General features: G+C 42.5%; 1 protein-coding gene across 10 annotated transcripts; it reads left to right on the plus strand.

Annotated features, from left to right (window-relative positions):
- Positions 1 to 219: 219 nt before the first annotated feature.
- gpatch8 (G patch domain containing 8) lies at positions 220 to 24,438 on the plus strand. 10 transcript variants are annotated; one of them, XM_028411514.1, is made up of 11 exons: positions 291 to 354; positions 3,400 to 3,477; positions 4,374 to 4,410; positions 7,132 to 7,150; positions 10,065 to 10,137; positions 15,186 to 15,227; positions 17,442 to 17,509; positions 18,528 to 18,614; positions 18,732 to 18,875; positions 18,991 to 19,121; positions 19,437 to 24,438. In XM_028411514.1, the coding sequence occupies exons 7-11, from the start codon at positions 17,483 to 17,485 to the stop codon at positions 23,290 to 23,292; spliced, it is 4,245 nt and encodes a 1,414-aa protein (XP_028267315.1). In that variant the 5' UTR covers positions 291 to 354; positions 3,400 to 3,477; positions 4,374 to 4,410; positions 7,132 to 7,150; positions 10,065 to 10,137; positions 15,186 to 15,227; positions 17,442 to 17,482; the 3' UTR covers positions 23,293 to 24,438. The 10 variants fall into 10 exon arrangements, with proteins under 10 accessions (XP_028267311.1, XP_028267315.1, XP_028267312.1 ...); XM_028411511.1 differs by lacking the exon at positions 15,186 to 15,227; XM_028411516.1 differs by lacking the exon at positions 4,374 to 4,410 and having other exon boundaries at positions 311 to 354.
- Positions 24,439 to 24,565: the final 127 nt, after the last annotated feature.

Below are 24,565 nucleotides of genomic sequence, written 5' to 3' on the forward strand. Positions count from 1 at the left end.
GAGTCTGGGGCCCCAGTGTAGTTCACTGATTCTCCTTAATAATTCATTATTAAATTATCCTTGTAAAAAGTGAAATAATGCTAAATTATGTCTGAGAAATAATAGTTGCGGGTATCAACATGAGGCTAGTAATGTGATTTCTATAAATTCCCGTGTGTATCAGTGTGATGTGTTGGTGGATATTGGTACTGAAATGTGGATTCAGCGCAGTCTGCATCGTTTGTGAAGCGCACATCCTGAGAACAGCGCGCTGCTGTCGGGACGGACACAGACGGAGCGAGGCAGAGAAGCTGCTGCTGTGTTCAGAAAATGGCCGACAGATTTTCTAGGTTCAACGAAGATCGTGATTTCCAGGTAATGCATGTTAAACCAGTGGTCATATGCATGTCGAGATGTTTATGGATAACACTGTAGACGTAAATGGCACGGTCAACTTTGGCAATTTACAAAGAGGAACGTGCATTTCGGATTTATATGTCGCTTGCTAACACTGCAAGCTAGCTTAGCTAACGCTAGTGAACACGGCTAGCGCTCTGCGGCTGTTGATATTAACTTCCCCTGCGTCTCAGTGTGTTTTGCCGCTTGCTATATTTGACTTCTGTCATGGGTTATCATCTGCAGTGTCAACCCATTCCTGCCAGCTTAGCGTTGTTAACCTTTCAGAAGCGAAAGCTTGACTACAGTCCAGTTAGCTTGTTAGTGACCTTGGGTATTTGGTTATTTATCGACATATGCTAGCGATGTTAGCAAGCTAGCAAATAGCTAGCATGTACGCACATTTTGGCTGCAGCCAGAAATGGCTGTATCATTTGACAGCTATAATGCAGTCACAGCAGCTAGTTAGCACGTCCATATTGTAGCAGTGTGTCAGCAAGTTGTGTGAAAATATTCTAAAAACCTTGCTAATATTTACTTGTAAACACACGGATGACATAATGTGCACTGTAAATTACATTACAACAACTGAATAGCAATATGAGTAATATGAGTTTTTTCTATATTGCTGTCTTTTTGTGTGAATGGGAATTGTGTTGTGTTTTGGTGTTAGCAGGATGTTTTCCTTCACCTTGATTTTGTTTTTAATCATTTTTCCTAGAAAGCAAGAAATTCCAACATTGATGAGTTCAGAATGAGATCATTAGAAATCTACCACTCTTTAAGAAACCCTTTATTTGTCCCACAATGGGGAAATTGCATTAACAGCTTTCCCATTAACATCATTATTTACTTGACACTGGATGTTGTTCACTTTCGTGCTAGAGCTGAGTTCCTAAATTTCACAACCTGTTTTGAGTTGTTTGTCTTTGCCTTGACTATCTTGTGATCTAGGGCCGCACCCAGTAAAAACGCCAAACACAGTATTACTTACTAGTCTTAAAAAAACAAACTAGTTTCTAATTTGTTAGATGGCAGCTTTGTACAGACAGTAGCATGCTCACATTTTAATCAGAGGTAGTTTCTGCTGACCAGTCGACATTATACTCTGCCTGCGTCACCCAGCATCACTCATGCTTCCTATTAGTACCAAAAAGTCACCGAACAGGTTTTCAATTCATGTGAACTTCCCACTTTAACAACAGTTGTTACTGGTCACACCACCAACAGTTACTAGTATTGTGAGGTAGTTGGATGAAAAAGGGTTTGGAAAAATACAACTTAAAAGTATGTGTGTAAAGTAATAGTCTTTAAAATGTCTTGTTTTCCCCTCTGCCTTTGCTGGGGAAGTTTTCTGCTGTTTTGTAGGTGGATTGCTGTGTGGTCTGAATGAGTCTGTTGAGAGTAGCTTCAGCTCAGCACAGTGGAGCTCTGTATGTGAGATCTGCTGTGCAGGCATTCATGTGCTCAGTATTCAGAAAGTTTCTTTCAGACTCCATGGATTAAAGCTTGCTGCCAAGCAACACAGTGCAGAAACACCCACAGATGGACCACCTAATATATTTGTAGTGAAACCAGACTAGCGGCTCTGCCTGTTTTATTGATGTAGAGTGGTGTTGGGGTTTAAGGACATATGTGATTAGTCTTGGGTTGGAGAAGTACAAAGCAATATATGAGCACCTACAGAGATGGCCAGCAGAAGCTCTGAGTTATTAAAGGACGTTGCATAAATGGTTGTTTACTCCATTAATGCACATTAGAGAAAACATCATTTCTAGGCAGCGTTGCAGTGGTGTTTGTGTGTTAGTCAGTGTGCTGAGGATGATAGCAACAGTGAAAATAAGTAGTCATTGTAGTGGGTAGAGGCAGTGCTGCTGATGGCACATTAAGTGGTCTGAACTAAACTGTCAGAAGGAGAGGGGAGGAAAGAAGAGCAGGGAGCCATCGATTTGTTCATAAATAAATCCTCTGCTTTTCCCCAGCATCTCTCCTTCTCATAATCCTGAGCTTCACTCATCATGCTGATGCAGGATCCTGTTTCAACTAAATAAATGACTGCCAGTGTGGCATCAGATCACCTCATTATTGTGGGCTGAAGTGAACAACTGCTTATCTTTGCAAAACCAGATTCCCTAGAGAATGTGGGTAAAGCCCCTTTCCATGGTGCTACTGTGTTAGCCATGTTTTTTTATAGACCTACAAAATGAATATATGATTTTGTAAGCTGTGCAATATGTTCAGTTCTACTGTAGAATCCTGCAATGATAAAAGGGCCAAGTAAATGTATTTTAGCTCTGCAAGTTCACATGATAAGGTGAAATTAAATTTGTGAATGTAGCATGGTTTGTCAGTATTACCTGTCCACACTGATCCTCATACTAGCTGTAACTGTCTAGTAAATAATTTAAATCTCATGGAATATTTTTGGAATCTGCTTTTTGCTCTTGTGAAGGCCAGGAGAAAATTGACTCACAAACATGACCTTCGTCTCTCCTCTACTGCTGATGAGAGGAAACCATCTGTCTCAGAGCAGTAACAGCTCTGTAAACTCACTTCTTTGGTTGGGACAGTGAAGCTATTACTCACTCTGTGTGTGACCCAGGGCACAGACTTAAATATATGTGCTAGGTTTGTGTATAAAAAGCTTCAGACAATATCCCGAGGATGTCTTTTTTGACTGTCACTGATAGAATAAATATAAAAAGTTACACAATGCTTGCACAGTGCTGTCTTGTTATTTTTGGAAAAACAGACTTGAAAAATAATGTTGGTGTCGTCTATCAAATACAGACATTTTCAAAGGTTAGTTGTTCCCTCTAAAATGTCAGAACATTGTAAAAAAAAAAACCAAAAAACTCCAGTTTAATTCTACAGATGCCTTCTCATACCCCAAAATGTTGCATTTACTATCATATAAGCCTGACAAAAATTGTGAATATTACAACACCTCTCTAATATTTGTTTTCATACCTTGAAAATGAAAATGTGTCTTTTAAAATGAGCTTTTCACTGTGTGTCCGTTAGGGTGGGAATCACTTTGACCAGTATGAAGACGGTCAGGTGGAGCTGGAGCAGGCATCGCTGGATAAGCCCATCGAATCGGTAAGGCTGCATCCATCATCCCGCACCATTGGACCAGCTGTGAGAGTGAATATGATTGGTCCAGGGAGCAATAAGAACCGCACCTATATACTCCATTCATACTGTCTGTGTAGCTGCATCCAGTGTTTTCTTGAACACACCTGCCACCTAACCTGTAGAATCACTTGTCTCATGTCCATTAATATCCCTTTAAGTCCCTCCCACTTCCCATGTCCTCTGCCTACTCCATTTCCTGTGTGACAGTTAAAATGATGATGTATTATGCTAGATCTTCCTGTTCTATATAGAGCTTACAGATAAACAACGTTTGTATCAGTCTGCCATTAGTCATTGCTAGTCAGCATAATGAGAGATGACTCTGAAAGCATGGAGTGGATAAAGCACTGTCATTAGTAGCTGTGGCTTTTCATCAGTTTTAAACTAATTCTAATGAAAAAAATCCATACTTGGTACAATTATGTCATTTATATAATCCAATGATGATCTATTTATTCACCTACTTTTTGATGAAAAACATTGAGTTTGCACAAATTAGTTCTTCATGAGTACAAACTAACTGAATGTATTTGGTAGAACAGATATGGATTTTAAAATGCACTAGGTAGAGTTTACAGCAGTATATCAAATTATATAACTAGTAGTTATAGTTAGTATAACTAAAAAAATTTTGCTTGGGGCTCAGATGTATCTGTTTATAAAAAGTAGGCAGTGCTTATTCCACCCCATTTAGCAAACAAGTGAGCGCACATTAGATGGTGTGAACGGTTACATTTGTGTTTGAGTGAGTGTGTGTCTATGTAGCTTTAGAATTTGTGTGTTAGTGTATAGTGTTTGTGTCTATAGGACAGTTATCTTATTGTACACAACTTGGGGTGTTCGACATTTCTCTCCTGCAGCGAATTGGCCCCCTATTAGCTAAGCAGCAATGACCCGGTTTGTATTTGCACGCTCTGCTTTCTTACTCCTATCTTTAGGGACCTTGTAACGCTTCTTTGACTCTCTCTCTCTCTCTCTCTCTCTTTCTTTCTCTTTCTGTCTCTTTTTCACCACTGTCATACTTTACATCTATTCTCTCTCTCCCTACCTCCGTTTCTCTCTTGCTCCCTCCCTACTACACAGTGATTCGGTGTACAGTACCCTCTGTCATTCTGTGCTGGCATGGTGCTTGTGCAACTGGGACTGCATTTTTCGCTGAAGAGGCACATCGATAATAGCGCAGGCAGCTCTTTTCTTTCTGTCTTTCCCACTTTCTCCATCCCCACCTTCCATCTCTAAAGCACTGTGGTTAGCAGGCCCAAACTCCTCTTCCCTTCACATTGTCAGGTCACCTCTCCTTAACACTGTGAATTTGCTGTGAGAACCAGTAAGACAGGATAAGCACCTGGACAGAAAGCAAAATATAATGGTGAACCTGCATAATCCTATGAACAACAAGCATAATGGCTTAGAAAATAAAAATAATGAAAATATATATGCTCTATTATTACAATGTTAGCTGTTTTCATTTGTAAATAGCTGTTGGCTACCAAGCTTGTTAAGTTTATAAGCTGCAGAAAAAAGAAGTTTGCTAATTTGAAAAAATAACCAAAGATTATTTCTTGTTATTGTATTTTTAGCCTTAATACCTGGTGAACTTTATTCTTACAGGTGTTATATATGTTATAACAAATGCTCAAAACATTGCCTACCTACAGTGTGTGGTTGTGGTGAGGGAGAAACGTAAGGGAGAGAAGTGGCCTGCTCACCTGGCTTGAGTGGTTCTTAAGCTCCTGCGCTATTATCTGTGGAGGGGCACTGAGGGCCGTGCCGCAGCATCACACAGGTCTTAACACATTTGTGGGAAAAATGGTCCACCAGGGGTGCTGGGTGCTGTCAACTGTCACCAATGATGAAATTTAACATCGTTTTAGAAATGGAATGGTACACTATCCTCCACGCTTAAGCTATCATTTCATAATAAAATGTCTTCAGGTTTAAAAACATATATATATATATATATCAGCATTGTATAAACCACATTTAATGCCTCATAGTAACTTAATTTTTAAATGAAATTGAGATGTTAAAGCAAGTCTGTATGTACCGCCTTAGTGCAAACCTCCAAGGCGGTATAATTTGTGGCAGTTGTCCACTGGTGTTATCTTGGAACTGTCAGTAAATGCTTTGGCCCAGCTTCTCGGAGCCCCTCCCCTGCCACTTATTGTGTGTGATCTATAGGCAGCTAGAGGTCTGTGGTACTTTATTGGGATCTTTTTTCTCTTCCTGTCTTTACCCCCTTTTTGGTCTTTGCTATTTTCTCTTAACACTCTTTCTGCATTGCATGTTTTAACTTGGTAGTATTCAGTACTATTTCCTCTCAACACTTTGTCTTAATCACTACAGTTTTTTTCTCCCAGACTCATTCTTCCCATGTCTTTTGCCCCTCCCAGTCCCTCAAACCTACCACCCTCCCTTCTCCCCTTATCTGACCCAGTATCAGAGCGATATGCAGCGGGCAGCCTCAGAGCCACAGAAATCACATATACACACTGGGAATCAAAGAAACACACATATACAGTAGTCAGGCTGCTGGTAGTCATTATTACTTATCTTGACCACAGTGTCAAAATTAATGGAGCTTTTTATGTATTAGTCTGTCAGGTGTATTGAAGTAAGCAGCCATCTGTGACAGCTGTTTGTGTCTTAACTTACCGTAGTTCTGCCACCTCATAACTGACGACAGAGTACAAGGAAGAGTCATTTAACAGGACTCATTTTTTTACATTTAACACTAGTTTTAAACTGAAGAGCAGAAAGATTGATGGGTACATGACCGCCCAAGTAATGTTTTTAAAATGGGAAAGGAGTAAGAGATTAGAAAACTAAAAAACACAGATAAACAGTGTGACCTTTTCACTTAACTACACTTTAAATTTCTAGTCCTTGAACTGGGGCTTCAGTTTACGAGGTAAGTATTTTTTTTAATTGTTGTGTTTAGTTATTTTTTATTAATTAATCAGACTCTGCCATTCTGTGATTTTCATCATCATTTACCTAATGAAACCTTTAAATCCTTCACGCTGAATCTGACACATCTGCACTTACTTCCTTTCAATGGGAACAATATCATATTTGTATATTTGTAGCTCCATTCATCTTGCAGTCACTTAAGACTGACCAGAAAGCATAGATCACTGCCCGGATAGCCACCAAGACACATCCATAAATGGTCTCTCTCAAATTAATATGGGTTTTGGTTTATATTTAAACAGAAACATACACTTCTAGTACCATGAAAATCACTGCATAGAGTCAATCAGTAAGACTAAATACTCTGAGGTCTCTTGATGGGGTCCCCTGCATATCACTTCCTTTACACACATCTTTTGCCATGTACTGTGCCAGTGACAGCACATTGCACACTTATAAATACCCCCTCTAGTAGTTCTCTTTTGTTTGGTTAACACTTTGTATTTTTTTTCTTTCTCCTGTATTAACAGTCAGTTGGTGGATTTATTGAAATGCCTACCTTTTCTGTTTGTATACAGTATTATGTTTGTTTAAAAGCAGAAAGAGATTTGTATTTTTTAAGAACTAGAGAAGCTAGCAGAATTGCAGTTGAAAGCGTTTGGCCGGTTTCTTACGTTGTGTCACGTGTGACTGTTTTTTTGACAGCCCAGTATTTTAAAGCCAGGTTCGTATGGAAATGCCTTCACTCCACTTGCACTGCTGTTGGACTCGCCGTCGTTGCTTTCATCCGTCTGTCTGTCTATTCTTTTGGTGCACTCATCTGTTGTTCAGCACTCAGTCTGCGCCTCATCTCCGCCCTCTAACCTTTGCTGAGCCCATTTTGGACAAATCCCTTTATTAGTGTCAGCAGTTGCAACTGTTGCCTCATCTAACCTGCCCCCTTCCTGTATTTTATTTCATTTTTAAATCAAATGAAACTCCTACAAATGTGCAAGAGGAAACATGGTTTAGTTGTAGGTAGGGCATATGCAGATATCTTTCTTTAGTCCTTGTTCTGATGTTGCTGACCTTGGTTACATACAGGCTCAGCCAGAGTATTTCTCAGTCCTGTGATTAGTGTGCATAATATTTTTCCCCTTCCTTCAAGCCTCGTGGATCAACTAATCCTCCAAATCAATAACTGCTCATGTGGAGTGTTGCACCATACTGCAGTAAAGGACAGAAGCAGACACAATGTCAGTGGCAGGAGTGGCCTTCACTGCAGCAGATTCTGCAGTATTTCCTTACACAGTGAAGCATGTTTAACCATTGAGAGTCAAATTCAGTGATCTTATATGTCCAGAAACAAGTCATACACAGATGTGCGGGACACATGCATGTAAACTTGATTCAAACAGGCTGTCTCCAGATGTGCTCCCAACATGTGAGGTGCAGCACAAATATCTCTCTTATCTCATCCCTCAGCTCAAACAAACAACTCTTAACAGAAACAGGAAGTTGACCCCTCCCTTTAGTATTTGAGGCAAATGTCAGCCTACTAATTTGGCTATATTAATTCTAGTCATGGTGGTGAAGTGCCATTTTGCTTTTACTATCAGATACCTTTATTCTTCCACACAAAGAAGCAAAGTAAGGCAACAGTTTGCTCTGAAATACCAGCTGCGATATAAAATGAAGCAAAATAAACCCCTGTTGTCACTTAATGGGCGGAGATGCAGTGTGTGTGCTGTGTGTGTGAGACTACCGCCCCCCCCTTCACATGCACTAACCCATACAAGCCCAGCCTCACCTCCACCACCCTTGACATTCACCTTTATCATGGCTCAGCCTGCTCTGTTCTGCCCCATTTGTCCTGAACTCTTTTTATTAAAGAGAACTAACTGAGCCCCGTTGAGCCATCACCTTCCTCTCTGTGCCTGATCCACCTAAGACTAACACAGTTGGAGTTTTGTTAACCCGCCCTCCACCTCCCAGCCCGCCCCACACCTCTGTATGTGTACCATTCACAGTGCGCTACTAACACCGACGACTCTTTTTGTTAAAATGCTTTAACAAAAAGCTGCATGCTGTTTTTTCTGTTTTGTTCCAACCCCCCTTCACTTTCTGTTTGTGAAAGTTGATGTCAATCTCTTTGTGATTATAAATATCCTTTTTTGTTTGGTTTGTATGTTTTTTGGTAGAATGCAGCACTCTGGTGAATGTTAGACAAGCCTGGAATAGTTATAATCACAACAGAACAACACTGCTTATTAAGAAATCTCATTGTTTCCTGTTTATTTGTGCTTGAGGATGTACTGTAGTGTGTAGTGGTGGGACGGTCTTGCATTTCACTTAATGTTTTTGTTTTCTTGCTGACCCATACTAGTGAAATAATGGTCTCCAACATGCACATTTGGCCCCATGGTGTGCTAGGAGTTTCTGTTGTGTATGTTCTTGCACTTCTCTCTAGCTTCTTTGGTTCATTATCAATTGCCTGATTTTGTCCACATTGTTTTTGTTATCATAGAAATCATTTGTATTAAAGAAAAGCAGAAAATGACTTCTTTTAATGAGATGGCCTAATATTCTGCACATTTTTCACGATCCACATTGAAAGTGTGTTTTTGTTGAACTTATAAAACTAACTATACACCAAGGCCATCTGTTCTGGAAAGTATGTTTTCTAGTTTCTATATACTAATGATAGCTATGAAAATAGAAGCGTAGAAGCTTCAATTATTGGGAGATTGACCAAAAATGTGAACATGATCGGGACCAGACAACTGATGATGGAGCAGTGATCCTGAGATTTTCAAAAACATGCACAACAGTTATTTTTAGGATATCAGGTGGGGCTACATGCACACACCGTGTCCCTCTCTTCACCTGCACACCCACATATCCCCCTCACACGTGCATATCTGTCCACCCTGGGCCTTGTAATGGTAATCCAAGGCCCACTAGCTCCACTTCTGTCTCTTCCTCTTGCTATATAGTATTTTGTGACAGCTGCATATGTTTCATGGTGCTCCCCTTGTCATGGTTACAGAATCACAGCAAGCTTGGAGTTCTGGTCTTCGTTTTGTTAATGCTAGATTTCCATACCTGTTCTGTGTCACTTTCTTTGTGTACTAAGATCTTGCTCTGTAGTGGTTCATATATGTATGCGTGTGATACATATATTGCCCTCTCCTGCCTCCTCCTCCTCCTCTTTAACTTTTCAGTTAGTGGATGTGACTTGATGTGCTATCTTTATCATCCAAAAAAAATCAGAAATCCTTATGCCCAATTTCTTTGCCTGAAAAGGTTTAAACTGCCCTCCTACTGTAGGAGGATATCCTAGTTTACAGGCTACATTTGGCCTCATGTATTCATCATAGTGGAAATCTTACCCTTCCTGTCAGCCTCCCACCCTTTTCTCCCCTCCCCTCCCCCGCCCTTACCACTCCTTGTGCTGGAAGACACTGATTGTTACACGCTGTAGGTGATGAGATAATGACGATGGTGATGGTGGTGGTGGTTGTGCTGATGATGATAGCGTGATCTGAGTGTTTTTATTTTATTTTGTTTGTCTGTTTTTTTTTCACCCGTGCCCACGGGGTAAAGCTCCTCTTATTATTGGAATATTTTGGTTTTTTCTCCTCTGTTCTCTCTGCTAGGATAACATTGGGCACCGGCTGCTACAGAAACATGGCTGGAAGTTGGGACAAGGCCTTGGCAAAACCATGCAGGGTAAGGACACACTCCTCTGTACACCTGTGTTCAATGTATGCTGGTGGTACTGGGCCACTGCCTTCTTTCAGATCCTTTCCACTCACATTTTTATTTATTTGTTTATTTTTTGGTACTAGCAGATTTTCTTTTCTCTTCACAACCTATCTCTGACCTCTGCCTGTGTGTCTGTAACTTGGTAAAAATGGTGTATTTTTTCTAAACAAATTCCATTCCAGTTGTTTTTGTTGCTCTCGTAGTGCTGTGACCTCTAACTTGAAAGAGGCCTTGTAAAAGATAAAGACCTAGGAAAGGGACCCTAGGGCTGGGAGATGGATTAAAGTTGACGTTCCCTTTTAATATTTACAGCTGCTCAGCGTAAAACTGGTACTGAACATGCAGTTTGTTGGTGGGTTGGTTTGTTTATTGCCTCTAGGGCATGTTTTTTTAAGATGGATGTTGGTGTGACATGGTCATTTATTTTCTTTTGTGGAAGCACATGGCTGACTTTGACTCTCTTGGAGTGCAAAGCTCTCCAAGTACCTGACATTTTTTTCCTGGGCTTTTTGGGATTTTTCTGGGATTTGCAAGACAGATTCAGGTTGTACTTTAAGGTTTTGTTAGACCTAAAGTGTCCATCTAATGCTGCATTCATACTGATCTTAGCTTTGCCATACTACATTTAGTTTCAGTGTAGTTCAATACAGTGTCACATACAGTCGAAAAGTTAAACCTGCCTTAATTCTTGCTTGCAGTACTAGTAACCAGCCAGATATGGACAATCACATGCTGTAACATAAACATGGTTTGCGTGTCTCTGACAGCATAATACCTTGTCCTTCTGGTGCTTTAATCATACTTCCAGTTCGACACAAGGTTGGCTTTGAGTCTCTTTGTTTTGTTTTTGGTCCAACTTTCACACTTTTAGTTTCGTATTGGTGTGTTTTGAGCATAGAGTCGAAATGCTCTGTAACCTCTCCACACAGAATTAATTCTGTAAGATGTTGAAAGCTTTAGTCTAAAGGCTACATTAGAGAGGTTTACTTTTCTCTGTAATTGAATGGCCTCTTTGATATTGACTTTGCTCTTAGAAGTAGAAGGCTGAACATAGCTGAGTGTGTGGGTTGGTCTTGGCTGACGTTCACACCTCATTAGCTCAACCCTGCTGTGCTCATAGGCTCATTGGCTCAGAGGCAGTGGTGCAGAGCCTTGGCATGTTTCCACTGAGTCCAGTCCTGTTTCCTCACTGGCTTCCCACATTTCATCAGTTAACTTCAACTTTCTGACTTTCCTTAAGTCTCTTTCATAGCCTCGCCCATCTTTCCTAACTGATGCCCAAAACAGGATGATGTATAGCATTCTCTACAAGTGATGTCATCATTGCAATGGCAATGAGTCTTGCAGTCTGTTAAGAATGGAACTTGTTTTCTTGCATAATTTCTGGCATTTAGTCTTGTCTACCTCCTCCTCCACCTTTTCCTTCTCTATTTGCTGGATCCATTCCCTCTTAGTCACATCTGACTTACTCATCTGTTTTTGTTGTTCAGTTGTGATGCTTGCTCAAGTGCATTGCTCCCTGTGAACCCAGCAGTAACATCTGTTGTCAATATCAGCATTATAATGAGAAACACCACGCTTTCTGCAGTACACACCCACGCTGTAGACACATAACATTGCACATGAACATATAGGGGCACCAATAAAGTAACGAAGTTTCCTGACAGACTAATGCTCTTAACTGCCTAGTTAGATTATGGAAATTACTGCCATCATGTCATTGTCCTTTTTTAATGGTTTTAAGTGTTGGATTCAAATATGTGCTGTTGTCAGGCAACAGTAGCAGAAAATATGTCCTAGACTGTGTGTTTGACACTTTCCAGGCTTTGTCTCCAAGCACCTACTGAATAACAGCACAGTGTAATTACTTTACCAGACAATAATTATATTAATCATATACTTAAAGGTAGGGTAGGAGATTTTGAAAACTCCGTGAGAGTCAGCCAGATTTTGAAAGTAAATACGCCCCTTTCTCTCCGAGCTCACCCCAAAGCCATGCCTCCCAACCAGTCTGTGACTTCGGCCATCATGCACGTACCTCTCTGGTGTGCGCAGAGCAAGAAGAGAGTGACAACCAGCCAACTATACGCGCAGGGGCGCCTCGCAGGATTGGCTGATGTTTTTAGCGTTTTATAACTTCCACAGATGATTCATATTCTTCGTTTTAAAGCGAAACTGCCGAACTAATTGGTTTCTATCGGATTGTAAAGAGAAGTTACACTAATTTAACAAAAAGTGCATCAGAATGAAATCTCCTACCCTACCTTTAATGTTGTGGTTTGCTGACCAGAACGGGCAAAATACTATGAATTATTTCCCCTCCTATTGGCAGAGTTATCTGGCTTATTTTTCTTTGTAAAGTCTTACAGGCACACAGGTAAAACACTGTAGTTGTACTCTGCTAGCTCTGTTGCTCCATGTGTGGTCAAACCTTAAGACTTAAAATATTGAATGGTGATCCTCCACAGACACTCCTATCTGATGAGTGGTTGTTGAGCTGTTGTTGTTCCCCTAGCACCTCTCTTTCATGCTCATATATGGCTTGATGTGGTCTCATAGGTATTCCTCCCAACTATGGCCAGGGACATGACTAGACCAGGAATCTGCGTCACTCTGGGCAAACTGTCAAGTGCATGGAGGCTAACATCACAGCAGAAATTTCAGAGCTTAGCATTCAACATCCATCGTTGTTTATTTCTATCTGGCCTTGAACAGATGAATAGCAGTCTTATTTGATGTGATAAGGATGTGTGCTATGTGTGGAGGAGAGAACAAGTTGCAGGGGCTGACTGTGCTCTTGTGTTTGCCGCTGGCACCACTCATGTGGTTACGTAAGCATCCTGTTTTGTGGGCAGATGAGACTGCGGCAAAGTGTGTCCAGTTGTTGTGTAGGTATTAAGGGCCCAGTCTTGAAGCCCACTGTCTCTGCTCAAATTTGCAAATGCACTTAGAAGAAGGCTCACAACACAACTGCACCTTTGCATCTCATTGAAGTCTGCTGGATAATCATTTATAATCTTCCTCTCCTTTCCTGTCCTCCTTGCCAGAAGAGACGGTTGTTGAAATTTGAAAAGCACTGTGTCCCCTTTTTAAGTTTTTCACTGTATTGACTTTGTTCTTATTCTTCTTTTGTCCCTTTTGCCCCTTTTTAGGTAAGGTTTGTTGGAACCCCTCTGTATGTCAGTATGTGTGCGTGCGTGTGTGGGTGTGTTTTTTTTTTTTCTCCCACTCTGCAGTTGACCTCAGTATAACACCCCTCTTACAGTGTATCATAGGCTAATGGCCTCTGTCAGCTTCTTCCTCTTTGCTTCATAATCACTAAACCTTTATTTCAATCTGCTAAAGAGTAAAATGCCTTAATTTGACCAAAGAACAAAGATCTATTTGAAATCAAGGTAGATTTAGGAAGCCATGATTCCATTACTTCCTTAGAATCATTATCTCCACCTGTTTTAGAATTTTTTTTTTTCCCTCTTTAAATTTCCATGGCTGCTGTTGGGAAATCTGATTGGCTGTAACCACGGCGCAGACTATGAATGGCTTGCAGAGTAGACAAGTTTTCTCCCCTCTGCTTGTTTGCCTGTTTCTACCTCCAAACCTGTGAAATTTGTTTGTATGTGTGGTGTCATTATGTGGGACTGAGGTGTGTGTGTGAGCGTGTGCGTGTGCCTGCTACTGACCGGGCCATAGACTCAACTTACAGGGAAAAACTCTTCACCCTTCTACATCCCAAGTGTCTCTGTCCCCATGGTTACAGGCTCCCATCCTCCCCCTGTTTCTTTGCCCCTTCTGCACAGCATGTTTGTCCCAGAGGTGCACTCCTGCCTGCCTCAAACTGTCATTCACCTGGGGCTTTAAGCAGTGTTGGAGGTAGCACACTGGACTTATAATTTTACAAAGAAAGAGAAAGAGATGCAGCACTACAGATGGGTGCACTGTTCACATTTTTAATCATACTTTTTATGTTGTAAAAATTGCTGTTCCCTAGCAATGCAGAGCCCACTCTAAGCACTGCTCAAAGCCTTGCTGGCTCTTCCTCAGGTGCATTTTATGTGTGTCATGTGTTCACTTGTTCTGGGGTTAAGCACATCCCAAAATGAGCTTGCTGGCTGTAGGCTAGCGAGGAAATGAAAGAATCTCAGGGAGATTTGCTAACTGGGCTGACAAGCGAGGCAAAAAGCTCAGAGGGGGAAAATGGTGGTCATCCCTGGAGGCAGCTATCATCTCAGACTAGACCTTTAAAAAATGGCCTTTGTTAGACAATAAGTCCTTTTTCAGAGCAGATACATTATCAGAAGTTTTTTGATAATTCCCTCACCACATACAGCTCCTCCACAAGTAGTCTTGCTGGAACTTTATTGATATGGGTGCATTTGTTAATATAACTTTTTAACTTTTCCACTGCAGGAACTTGTTGACCTGTAACCTGTAGTTTCCCATAACTTAAACTTTAGGAGACCTCATAGGGCAAATATGTCTTTGCCTCTTCATTGCTTTTTATGAGCTGAGAAAGATCAAATGTCAATGTTTCAAAAGGGCAACAGATGGAACGGAGTAGTTAGCAGACTTAGGAGCCCCTACCACCCACCTCGTGAAAATAAGTCTAGCTCCCAGAACTCCCACTGACCCATTTTGGAAGAGGGGTAGTGTGAAAAATAAAAGATGCAGCCAAAGCTACATGTTCAGTCCCTGGTTCCTGTTGTGGAAAAGCTTTTTTGTTAAAGGGTGGTAGTCTGTTTTCTTGGGGCGTATTCTGGTTGAGAAAGTGAGATGCTGCCAGGCTAGGGGCCTGGGGACTGGGACAAGTAGTTGGGAGAGAGCGGTGAGAGGAAGTCCCTGTAAGCATCTAGCCTTGAATGAAGGGATGAGGGGGGGGGTGGGATGGGGTGACACACGGAAGCCCCTCTGGTATTGAACCCCCCCAAACCCCACAACCTCACTCCCAACCCCACCCTCCCTTCTCTATGTGCCTCAATCTTCCTGCTTAACCAATTGGTGTTTCTTTTTTACAGCGATTTGATCCTGCCCATGTTGTGCTGATGGTAAACTTAGTGGTAAATGTTATTTTATCCCCCAATTGAAATGTTTTTTTGTTTGTTTTAATTTCTCCCATTTATTTTGTTTTCCTCTCATCAGAGCACCAATGCTACATAGGCTTTCAATTCTCTCTGTATTAGTCCTCATTCTGCTGCTTGTATATTACCATGCATATGTATTACTCTTAGAACATTGTCATTTTGTTTGTTTTCAGTTTTTTTTAAAACCTTGTGATTCACACCCCGTGATTTAGATGCACATTGTTTTTTTTGTCTGGTCCCTTTCTTTTCCACTGGAATGGGTAATGTGGAAGTATTGTCACAGTGTTTCCAGATTGGTGATAGTTTGGGATGACTATAATTGTTCATTAATTCTTAATTCTGGGCCTAGCTTGTGACTTTATTCAGACAGACCACTGCAGTGGCTGGCTAACAGACCCAAAATATTCTGCTGCCGTAAGACAAAGAGTGCAAAGCCACATGTCTACTCTCAGTAGACTTATTGGTAGTCTTGTCATCTTTTTGCGTCACACAATCAGTCCTTTCCTCTTAGTTCCTCAGTTAAACAAGGCCTCTGCATTATGCAATTAGAGTTAGGTGCCCTGTTAAAAGCATGCCCAAATGACAGACACTGCAGTGGGACTGGGAGTCCAGACAGGCCATTATGTTACACTACCCATACATCTATGATTTTTGAATGAATATGTCATTGGGCTATGATGAGGAAATGACATACTAATACATGCTAGGTAAAATTCTTAGCTTCCTCTATGTAGGAAGGTAAGAATGCACCAGGATGCAGCTGGGCCTTTCAATTTAGAGCAAATAATGATTTTTTTAACCAAAGCCATAAGCCTTAGATAAGATTATATATTGTCCAAATGGTTAAAAATAACACAATAAAACATTTGCAAGCCTACTGCTGTAGAATTTCCATTTGCCCAATGGTATACACAGAAAATGGATTTGTGAAAAAAAAAAACTTGACAGGAAAAAAACTGAAACCAAACTAAATTGATAATCACTATCAGTAAGACTGATTATTGTATCTGGCTGGCATCAGGAGCAGCAGACTAGACCAAATTCTTTTTATGCCTTTTGTTTTGAGATTCCCCTGTCTATCTATCTGTCTGTCTGTCCTCCCCTTCCTTCTCCTCTTCCTACTCATACCCATGTTTTGCCAGGTAAGTATCCCCCATCCCTTGCACTGTCACCATGGCGATACCTGGCCTGTGACGTCACTCTGCTGTAGTTCAGTGCTTGTGTCCTTTTTTTAATTTTACTCTTTCTCTCTCTGCTTTGTTTGGCTGATTATGAGTGGATTAAGCAACTCTGTGTCAATCTCCAAAGTAGTTTTGATTTTTTTTTTATTACATATTTTATATCTTTAATGTTTCATTCTGTTTTTTGGTTGTCTTTGGTTTGTTTATTTTTCTACAGTTAATTTCCTTCTCATCAAGCTCTTTTCACAGCTTACATAACATAGCTCAAATAGACCAGGGGAAATAATCTTTCAGCTCCAGTCATGAAAAGGAAGGGGGCCTAGGACAAGGAAACGGATTTGGACCTTAGGGGAGTGAAAGGGGTCTTTTAAGGGTCAGACTGCCTGCAAACAGTTCAGCAGGAGGTGATGCTGTGGGCCTTAGATATTATTGGAAGGCTTTGTTCCCCCTATGGATGATGTCGCAGTGGTACTCAGCAGCAGCTGCGCAGTCCTATTGCAGCTCATCTCAGACACACACGCACACACCATGCACAAACACCACATACGGTCCCCTGAGCTGTAGCGTCCTTGATAAACTTGGCATTCTGGTTTAACAGGACTGCAGCAGTGAATGGATGGAGGAGGGGTAGTTGGTAGCACATCTCTAGTGAAAAGATGGGAAACAGATGGCTGATAATCTTATTTCTATTAACACATTATATCGGCCAGTCCTGATGCCCTTGTCTTCCTTTAATCTACCAGAATACAATAGGTGCAGCTAATTTGGCTCATTCAAAATGCCGATCAGCAGCCAGGTCAGCTGTAACAGAAGGGCTAAATTGGTGGCTGCAGTAAGCTGTGAGAATGGCTGGTGTTTGGTTCACTGTAGCTTTCTGGTCTCTTTGCACTTCAAGGCAAAATTCTCTAACCCCAGCACCCTATGCTCTAAAAGCAGGCTGTCTTCGAGTTGGTCCTTTGTCCTGGCGTCAAAAACTCACCTAGTCCTCTCTCTGTCTCTTTTCCCTCAGGACGCACCGACCCTGTGCCCATTATCCTTAAATATGATGTCATGGGGATGGGACGGATGGAGATGGAGGTAAGCTGCTTATGTCATCCCCTTGTACGTAATTCATTGTCACTGCATGACTTGAACAAACTACAAATCAGTCACAATGCTGTGGGCCATTTGGCTAGAGAAGTTGGCATATTAAAAAAAAAAATCTGTCTCCATTTGCTCACTGCTGACACATAGACACCCTCTGGAAAAATCATTGTGAACATAAAATCCTTTTACATGGTCAAATATCACATGACCTTTAGAGCGCTATACACTGTGCTATGAACCAAGTTACAGCTGTACTTAGGTTACTGCTCTGCATCATTTCACTCTGGAGCAGTAACATACTCTGAGGTTATCAATCATGGTGCATGAACAGAAGTGGCAGGTGCCATGAAAGTACTTTTCCTTGCAAATTCTTGAGCGTGGAAAGATTCATACTATGGGATAGGTCTGTTATCGCATGCCAGAGATATACTCGCCTTTATATTCACATTGACACCACTTTTGCATACACAACACTGATTGTATCACTAGACGTCGCCAGAGCTGGGTAAGATATTTCCTTAGTTTGCACTCCACCTGTAACATTATTGGTACATAGTCAAATATGTAGTTAAAAACGTTTTTAGGCCTGATATAGATCCTGTGCAAATGGCAAAATCCATGCATGTAACAACCGCCTTAGAGGTGGATAATGCAGGTATTAAGCTATCCCTCATAACCAACATAAGTATCTAATCTTTTGTTTGATTAAAAGAAATAAAAGTAATTACGTGTATAAAGATAATGTATTTGGGTTCGGTGAATACATCACTAAGGATGCAGATGCTTGCAATCTTATGCCAGTTTCAGTGGTATTTTTGAAATTTCAATTTCCCCTGTCAGTTAGATTCACCCTTCATAATTCTTCCTGAACATCTTTTACCTACCTTAAAAAAGATTTATCTGTTGAACAGCTACATGCGGCATTAAATATATTTTGACTTATGCAGTAGATTGAGGAGTATTCTGTAGCTTCTGAATGTGCTCCAACTTCTGCTGGTTGTCCTTTCAGCTTGACTATGCTGAGGACGCCACAGAGAAGAGGAGAGCACTCGAAGTGGAGAAAGAGGATACAGAAGAACTGCGACAAAAATACAAGGTTAGGCTCTACTTTCTGTCATTGTGATTGTGTTTATTATTGGTAATATATTAATAGATTACATGTACTAGAGTAAGCCATCATTTATCACTGTCTTTTTATTTCCCACCTAAATAGGACCAGATGGAAAAGGAGAAAGCCATCGCAAAGGCTCTGGAAGACCTGAGAGCTAATTTCTACTGTGAGCTTTGTGACAAACAGTACACCAAACACCAGGAGTTTGACAACCACATAAACTCTTATGACCACGCTCACAAGCAGGTAACTGGTCATTATAAACACTTGTACTCTAAATGAAGATCTGCTGACTTAAATTAGGAAATTAATTAGATCCTGACATGGTTTGCTTCTCCCTGTCTGTGTTAATGTAATGCAGAGACTTAAAGAGCTGAAGCAGAGAGAGTTTGCTCGTAATGTCTCTTCTCGTTCCCGGAAAGATGGAAAGAAGCAAGAAAAGATGTTGCGTCGATTGCATGAGCTGGCTGAGCAGAGAAAACAGCAAGACCGGTAAGAATTTGTTTCCTGGACTGCCACCTGCTGGACATTTTGCATACTGTACATGTATTGATGCCACTGTTTATAGACTGCTGTGCTCTGATGGATCATCAGAGCACAGCACAAAGTGTAATATTTTATCTGTTCTAAATTCCTTGACTGGTTTATTTTTTTCTTCTGATATTACTAAAGTCTAAATTAAAACTGGGCCACAACATGCAGTTGTCCTCCCAATGCAGTTACATCTGGCATTCCTTCAGTTTTTTCATTCCTTCAGGGGAAGACATTTTCCCCTCTTTTCACTGATGTCATATTTTTGTGTTTCAGTACTCCTGGAAGTGGACCTATGTTCAAAACGACCACAGTGGCTGTGGATGGAGAGAAAGTTGAAGAAGGTCCTGAAAACCTGATACCTGAAACCCCAGTAGTGACAGACAGCATCCTGGAAGCATCACTAACAGATAAAAGTGACCAAGCCTCCCCAAAGCCTGGCCCAACCTTTAGCTTTTCCTTGGGGAAGCGCTCCTCCTCATCCCCAACACCCAGTTGTGCATCCAAAGTCAGTGTGTCTTTCTCCTTTGCCAAGAAAACCCCGGTAAAGTTGGAGACAGCCGCTGCTGTGTTTGCTGATCATGGTGAGGAGGCTATGGAGGAAGAGGAGAGTCAGGAGGGAGAAAAGACTGGAGGACAAGAGGAGACATCCGGCTGCAGCACAGATAGTCCAAAGGCAGCTTCTGTAGTAGGTGAAGGAGGAGAAGGAGGCATTATAACAGGGACAGAAGAGGTACAGCAGCCTGATGACGGAGGCTCCCTAGCCTCCACTCTCAACAAACTGAAGATGATGATGAAAAAAGAGGAAGGATACACTGGACAGGAGCCTCAGTACTACCACTATGTGCCTCCAGCTCATTGTCGGGTAAAGCCTCACTTCCAGTTTTTGTTGTTCATGAAGGCCACTGAACAGTGTCAGAGCAAAGAAGAAGAAGAAGAAGAAGAAGACGAAGAAGAGGTACAGGAGGAGAAAAAGACCGAAGAAAGTCCTGAACAGACAGAGTCCAATATGGCAGAGTGCAAGACAGAAAACGAACAGGGTAATCTCATGTTAACCACTGACCCTGAGCCAGCTCCTTCATCACCTAAAGTAACGACAGAGGAGGATGCACCCTCATGTGCAATAGACACAGCTCCCACTGCACCAGTTTCACCCCCTCAAGGAGCAGAGAACACACAAGATGCTGTGGATTCAAACACTGGTCCTAAAATCCCCACTGGTCCCTTCTTTATAGTCCTGAGCAAAGATGAGAGCACCACCCTGCAGTGGCCCTCTGAACTCCTTGAATTTACAAAAGCTCAGCCTTCCCTGTCTTACAGCTGTAATCCTCTCTATTTTGACTTCAAGCTGTCCCGTAACAAAGGAGTGCGTGGTGGGAAAGCAGCAAAGTCTCCAAAGCCTGGCGAAGACATTGATGACAAGGGACAGGAGGGAGCTGCTTCAACTGATGTAGATATGGTCACTAAACCTGCCTCCAGCACTGACAAAGACAAGCCAGTTATGATGGCAGACCCTGGCCAAACACAAACTGATGAGCAAAAAACTACGACTAACAGCAGTAGTGCAAAGAAAAAGAAGAAGAAGAAAAAGCACAAAAAGTCTGCGAAGCACTTGAAACGCAAAGGAAAGGAAAAGGGAGCAGCAGAAGATGCAGAGGGTGAGACTGAGGCGACACAAGAAAAGCCCAAAAAGAAGAAAAAACACAAACGCAAGAAAAGCAAGAACAAGGCTGCAGATCAGGAGGAGGCAGCAGGTGATGAAAAGGAGAAGGTTAAACCAAAGCCAGAAGATAAAGCAGCTGCCTCCTCTGTTCAGCCTGGAGGGGGAGGAGCCACTGGAAACACAGGAGCAGAATCGGGGAAGAGGAAACGTGCCGCTAAGGAAGTGCCTTGCAAGTCTGGAGCAGAGGAAGGAGGAACCGGAAAAGGTACTGACAAGGCCAACTCCACAGAGGAGCACAGTAGCACCAAGAGACAAAAGACTGAATCCACTGCATCTCAAAGTGCCTCCTGCTCCACATCTGCTCAAAAGACTCCTGGTCCTGGTAGACCACCCAGCAGTGAGAGTGAGGAAGAAGGTGGTTCTAATACCCAGCGCTCACGTCATCACAGGTCAAGCCCTCGGGAACAGCGACGTCACCGTAGTGAAGAATCGGGGCGTTCCTGCAGCCGTTCATCAAGACGTGGGGACAGACGGGGCAGCAGTCGGAGGCGCCATCGTGGCCAGAATTCACGTAGTCGCTCTTACTCCAGCAGCTCTGAGCGCTCCTCAGCAGGCAGCAGCGCCTATAGCCACCGTAGCCGCAGCTACTCTGACAGCTACAGTGACTACAGTACGGAAGGTCGCAGGCGAAGGCACTCCAAACGTTCATCAGACTCTGACTATGAGCGGAGGGGCAGCCGAAGTCGTAGACGATCAAGAAGACATCAATACTCCTCTTCCTCCTCAGAAGACTCTCGCTCACGTTCACGCAGCTACAGTCGCAGGAAGCGGCATCGACGGCATCATCGGAGCAGTTCAAGGAGCTCCAGCAGCTGGAGCCGCAGTACAAGTGCAAGATCATGGAGGCGCAGCTACAGCCGTAGCTACAGCTCTGCCAGCCGCTCTTCCAGCTCAAACAAAGGCTCCCCTCACAGACGAGGAGGTGCCAGAAGTCGAGGCGACAGTGACATACATCGCAGAGACTTCAATCGATCTCGCATCTACCGCTCCCAATCTCCACGTTCATCTTCATCACGAGGCCTTAACCGCAGCACCCATTCATCCAGCTCTCTGCTTCCAAGGCCAGGAGGATCCCGAGATGCAGGGGAACAGAAAAACATGCTTACCGCACGCCAACTGCTGGAGAAGGTTCAGTCTAAGAAAAGTTCGGATGATTCTGCCACAGGAACAAAGTCTGGGATTAAAATAAAAGACCCACCGCAAGGATATTTTGGTCCCAAACTACCTCCAACCCTGGGAAGTAAAGCCATGCTGCCTCTTTTTGGTAAGCTGCAAGCTGGGAAGAAACCAATAATTCCCCTAACCAGACCTGACGAGGGAGAGAAATCAGGGTCAGGGAAGGGTTCTGTAGCTGAGGTAGAGGATATCCTGGTTGAGCCAATAAGAGAGTTCCCTCCTCCACCACCACCTCCAGCTCCACCTGCCCAGAAGGTTGAAGAAGCTCCACAGACCGCAGTGGTGCAGGAGGAGACACAGCACCCCAACACAGAAGACCAGGTGAACCAAGAACCTCAGCCATTGTTTGAACAGGACCCTTCTATGATGATGCCTCAGTACCAGACAGAATCAGGACAGGATCCTTCCCAGAACCCCATGATGGAGCCCCTCATGAGTGAAATGCAGCAGCAGGCACCGATGCATGCCTACTCTGCTTACGCACCACCCACCTTGGAGGAGGATGGTATGGAGGCAGAGGATGATGGACTTGCTCCTTTGGAGAGTCAGCCCATTACTTTCACACCAGAGGAGATGGAGAAGTACAGCAAGCTCCAACAGGCCGCCCAGCAGCACATTCAGCAGCAGCTTTTGGCCAAGCAGGTGAAGACCTTCCCCTCAGCTGCTGCAGCTGCAGCCGCTGCTGCTGCAGCCGTCAACTTGGCCCCAGCTCCACCTCCACCAGCCCTGCAGCAGATCCACATTCAGCAGCCAACTGTGTCAGTAGCTTCTGGCACGTCAATCACCACAGTGCAGCATGCCATCCTGCAGCACCATGCAGCAACTGCTGCAGCAATTGGCATCCACCCGGCGCATCCCCATCACCCACACCCTGCACATGCACAGTTGGCCCAAGTACATCACATTCCCCAGCACCACCTTACCCCCATCTCTTTGTCTCCTTTGGGCCCCTCACTGGGCCATTCTCTGGGACACTCACTGGGACATGCTGGGCTGATTCCTGCCCATCCGACAGCCTTCCTCTCTGGTCAGCCCATACATATTATCCCTGCATCTGCACTTCACCACACCCCATTAGCCCTCCACCATGTTCCACACACAGCTCTCTACCCCACACTCTTCACACCCCGTCCCTCTCAAGCTGCTGCAGCAGCAGCTTTACAGCTCCACCCACTCCTTCACCCAATATTCTCAGGGCAGGAGCTCCAGCACCCACCTAACCATGGCTCATGAGTAACAATGGAAGTAAATCAGCATGTTTATACCACCCCAGCCACTGGAAGAATGACTTCACTTGAGCTGTATTTCAGTGTCAAAGTCCTGAAGGCAGTGAGAAAGAAAACTGGTTGATTAGAAACGACCATTTTACTGGACTACACAGTGCTGCAAGTTTTAGCCACAATGTGCTGCAGTCTGTCGGATTCAGCATTAACACTAACATTTTCAAAAGGTTTCTGTAAGGGTTTTTGTTTTCTCGGGTTGTTTTGGACAGGGTGTAGATTTAAAGATACTTTGGCCTATTTTCCAACTGGGAGTACTATTACCAGCCTGAGAAGTCTGTGAAACCAGTTTCTGTTTTTTCATGTAAAAATATTATTGATAGAGTTCTGCTCATTTTGGCAGCCAAAGAGACACAAGCTGGATCATGATCAGAAGGAGAGAAGAGGTGGTTTTTGTTTTATAGACAAACAGCTTCAACTGTGTTATCTAACCTTTCATAATTACGACTATTTATGTTCTCCTGACTACTTTGGTTTCTTGGTCTAAAAAGTAATTTGTAATGCAGTAACTTGTACATATATCAGTGTGTAATGTGAAAAAAAAAACCCACCACTGACAACCATATGAATCTATGGTGTCTAAATCAGTATGACATCACATTCTGAAGCCCTCTGAAGGAGAGGAAATGTGATACGAGGGGTTTAACATCTTTAATACTCTGAGGCAAAGCTCATGTCCCCTGCGCTGAGGGTACATCTGAATAAATTGCACTGAAATCTGTACATCAAATGGTGCTTTTGCATCATGTAACAATAAGATTGTAGTATACTGCAATAATTGTATTTTTCTGTTTTTAAATTATTTTCCAAAATGCTCTTCAAAAAGAGGGCTGTGTTTGGCTTTTGTGTAATTTTTGTAAATAAATCTGCTGTAGATTAACCTATTAACATTCTAGATGGTTGAGACTGCTATTGGGAGGGGGGTACAGCTGAAGATAAATAGAAGATGGACACATTAAGTAGTTTATCAAGGTTGTTTATTAGTCATCCCAGCGGAGACAGGTTGGGAGGACAAGCAATCGGTGATCTGTCAAAAAGTAGCAACTCTGTATTTTTTAAATCTTAACTCTGTTTCTGCAAATAAAATCTTGAGTTCACATGTCTATTTCCATAATATATTGAATTAATGAAATGATGCACTAGAATAATTAACATACTTCTAAGTTCTTAGTTATATTTTTACAAACGCTAGCTTGCAGATGTCTGTAGCAAACAGTAGGTGGCAC

The sequence above is a fragment of the Parambassis ranga genome, chromosome 8, assembly GCF_900634625.1.
Source record: "Parambassis ranga chromosome 8, fParRan2.1, whole genome shotgun sequence".
Lineage (NCBI taxonomy): Eukaryota > Metazoa > Chordata > Actinopteri > Ambassidae > Parambassis > Parambassis ranga.

Excerpts from the sequence above, each read along its gene's own strand:
- gpatch8 (XM_028411510.1), top strand. The coding sequence starts at position 310 with ATGGCCGACAGATTTTCTAGGTTCAACGAAGATCGTGATTTCCAG. Across the intron at positions 17,510-18,527 it reads TGGGACGGATGGAGATGGAG|CTTGACTATGCTGAGGACGC; the intron begins GTAAGCTGCTTA and ends TTGTCCTTTCAG. Across the intron at positions 19,122-19,436 it reads CAGAGAAAACAGCAAGACCG|TACTCCTGGAAGTGGACCTA; the intron begins GTAAGAATTTGT and ends TTTGTGTTTCAG.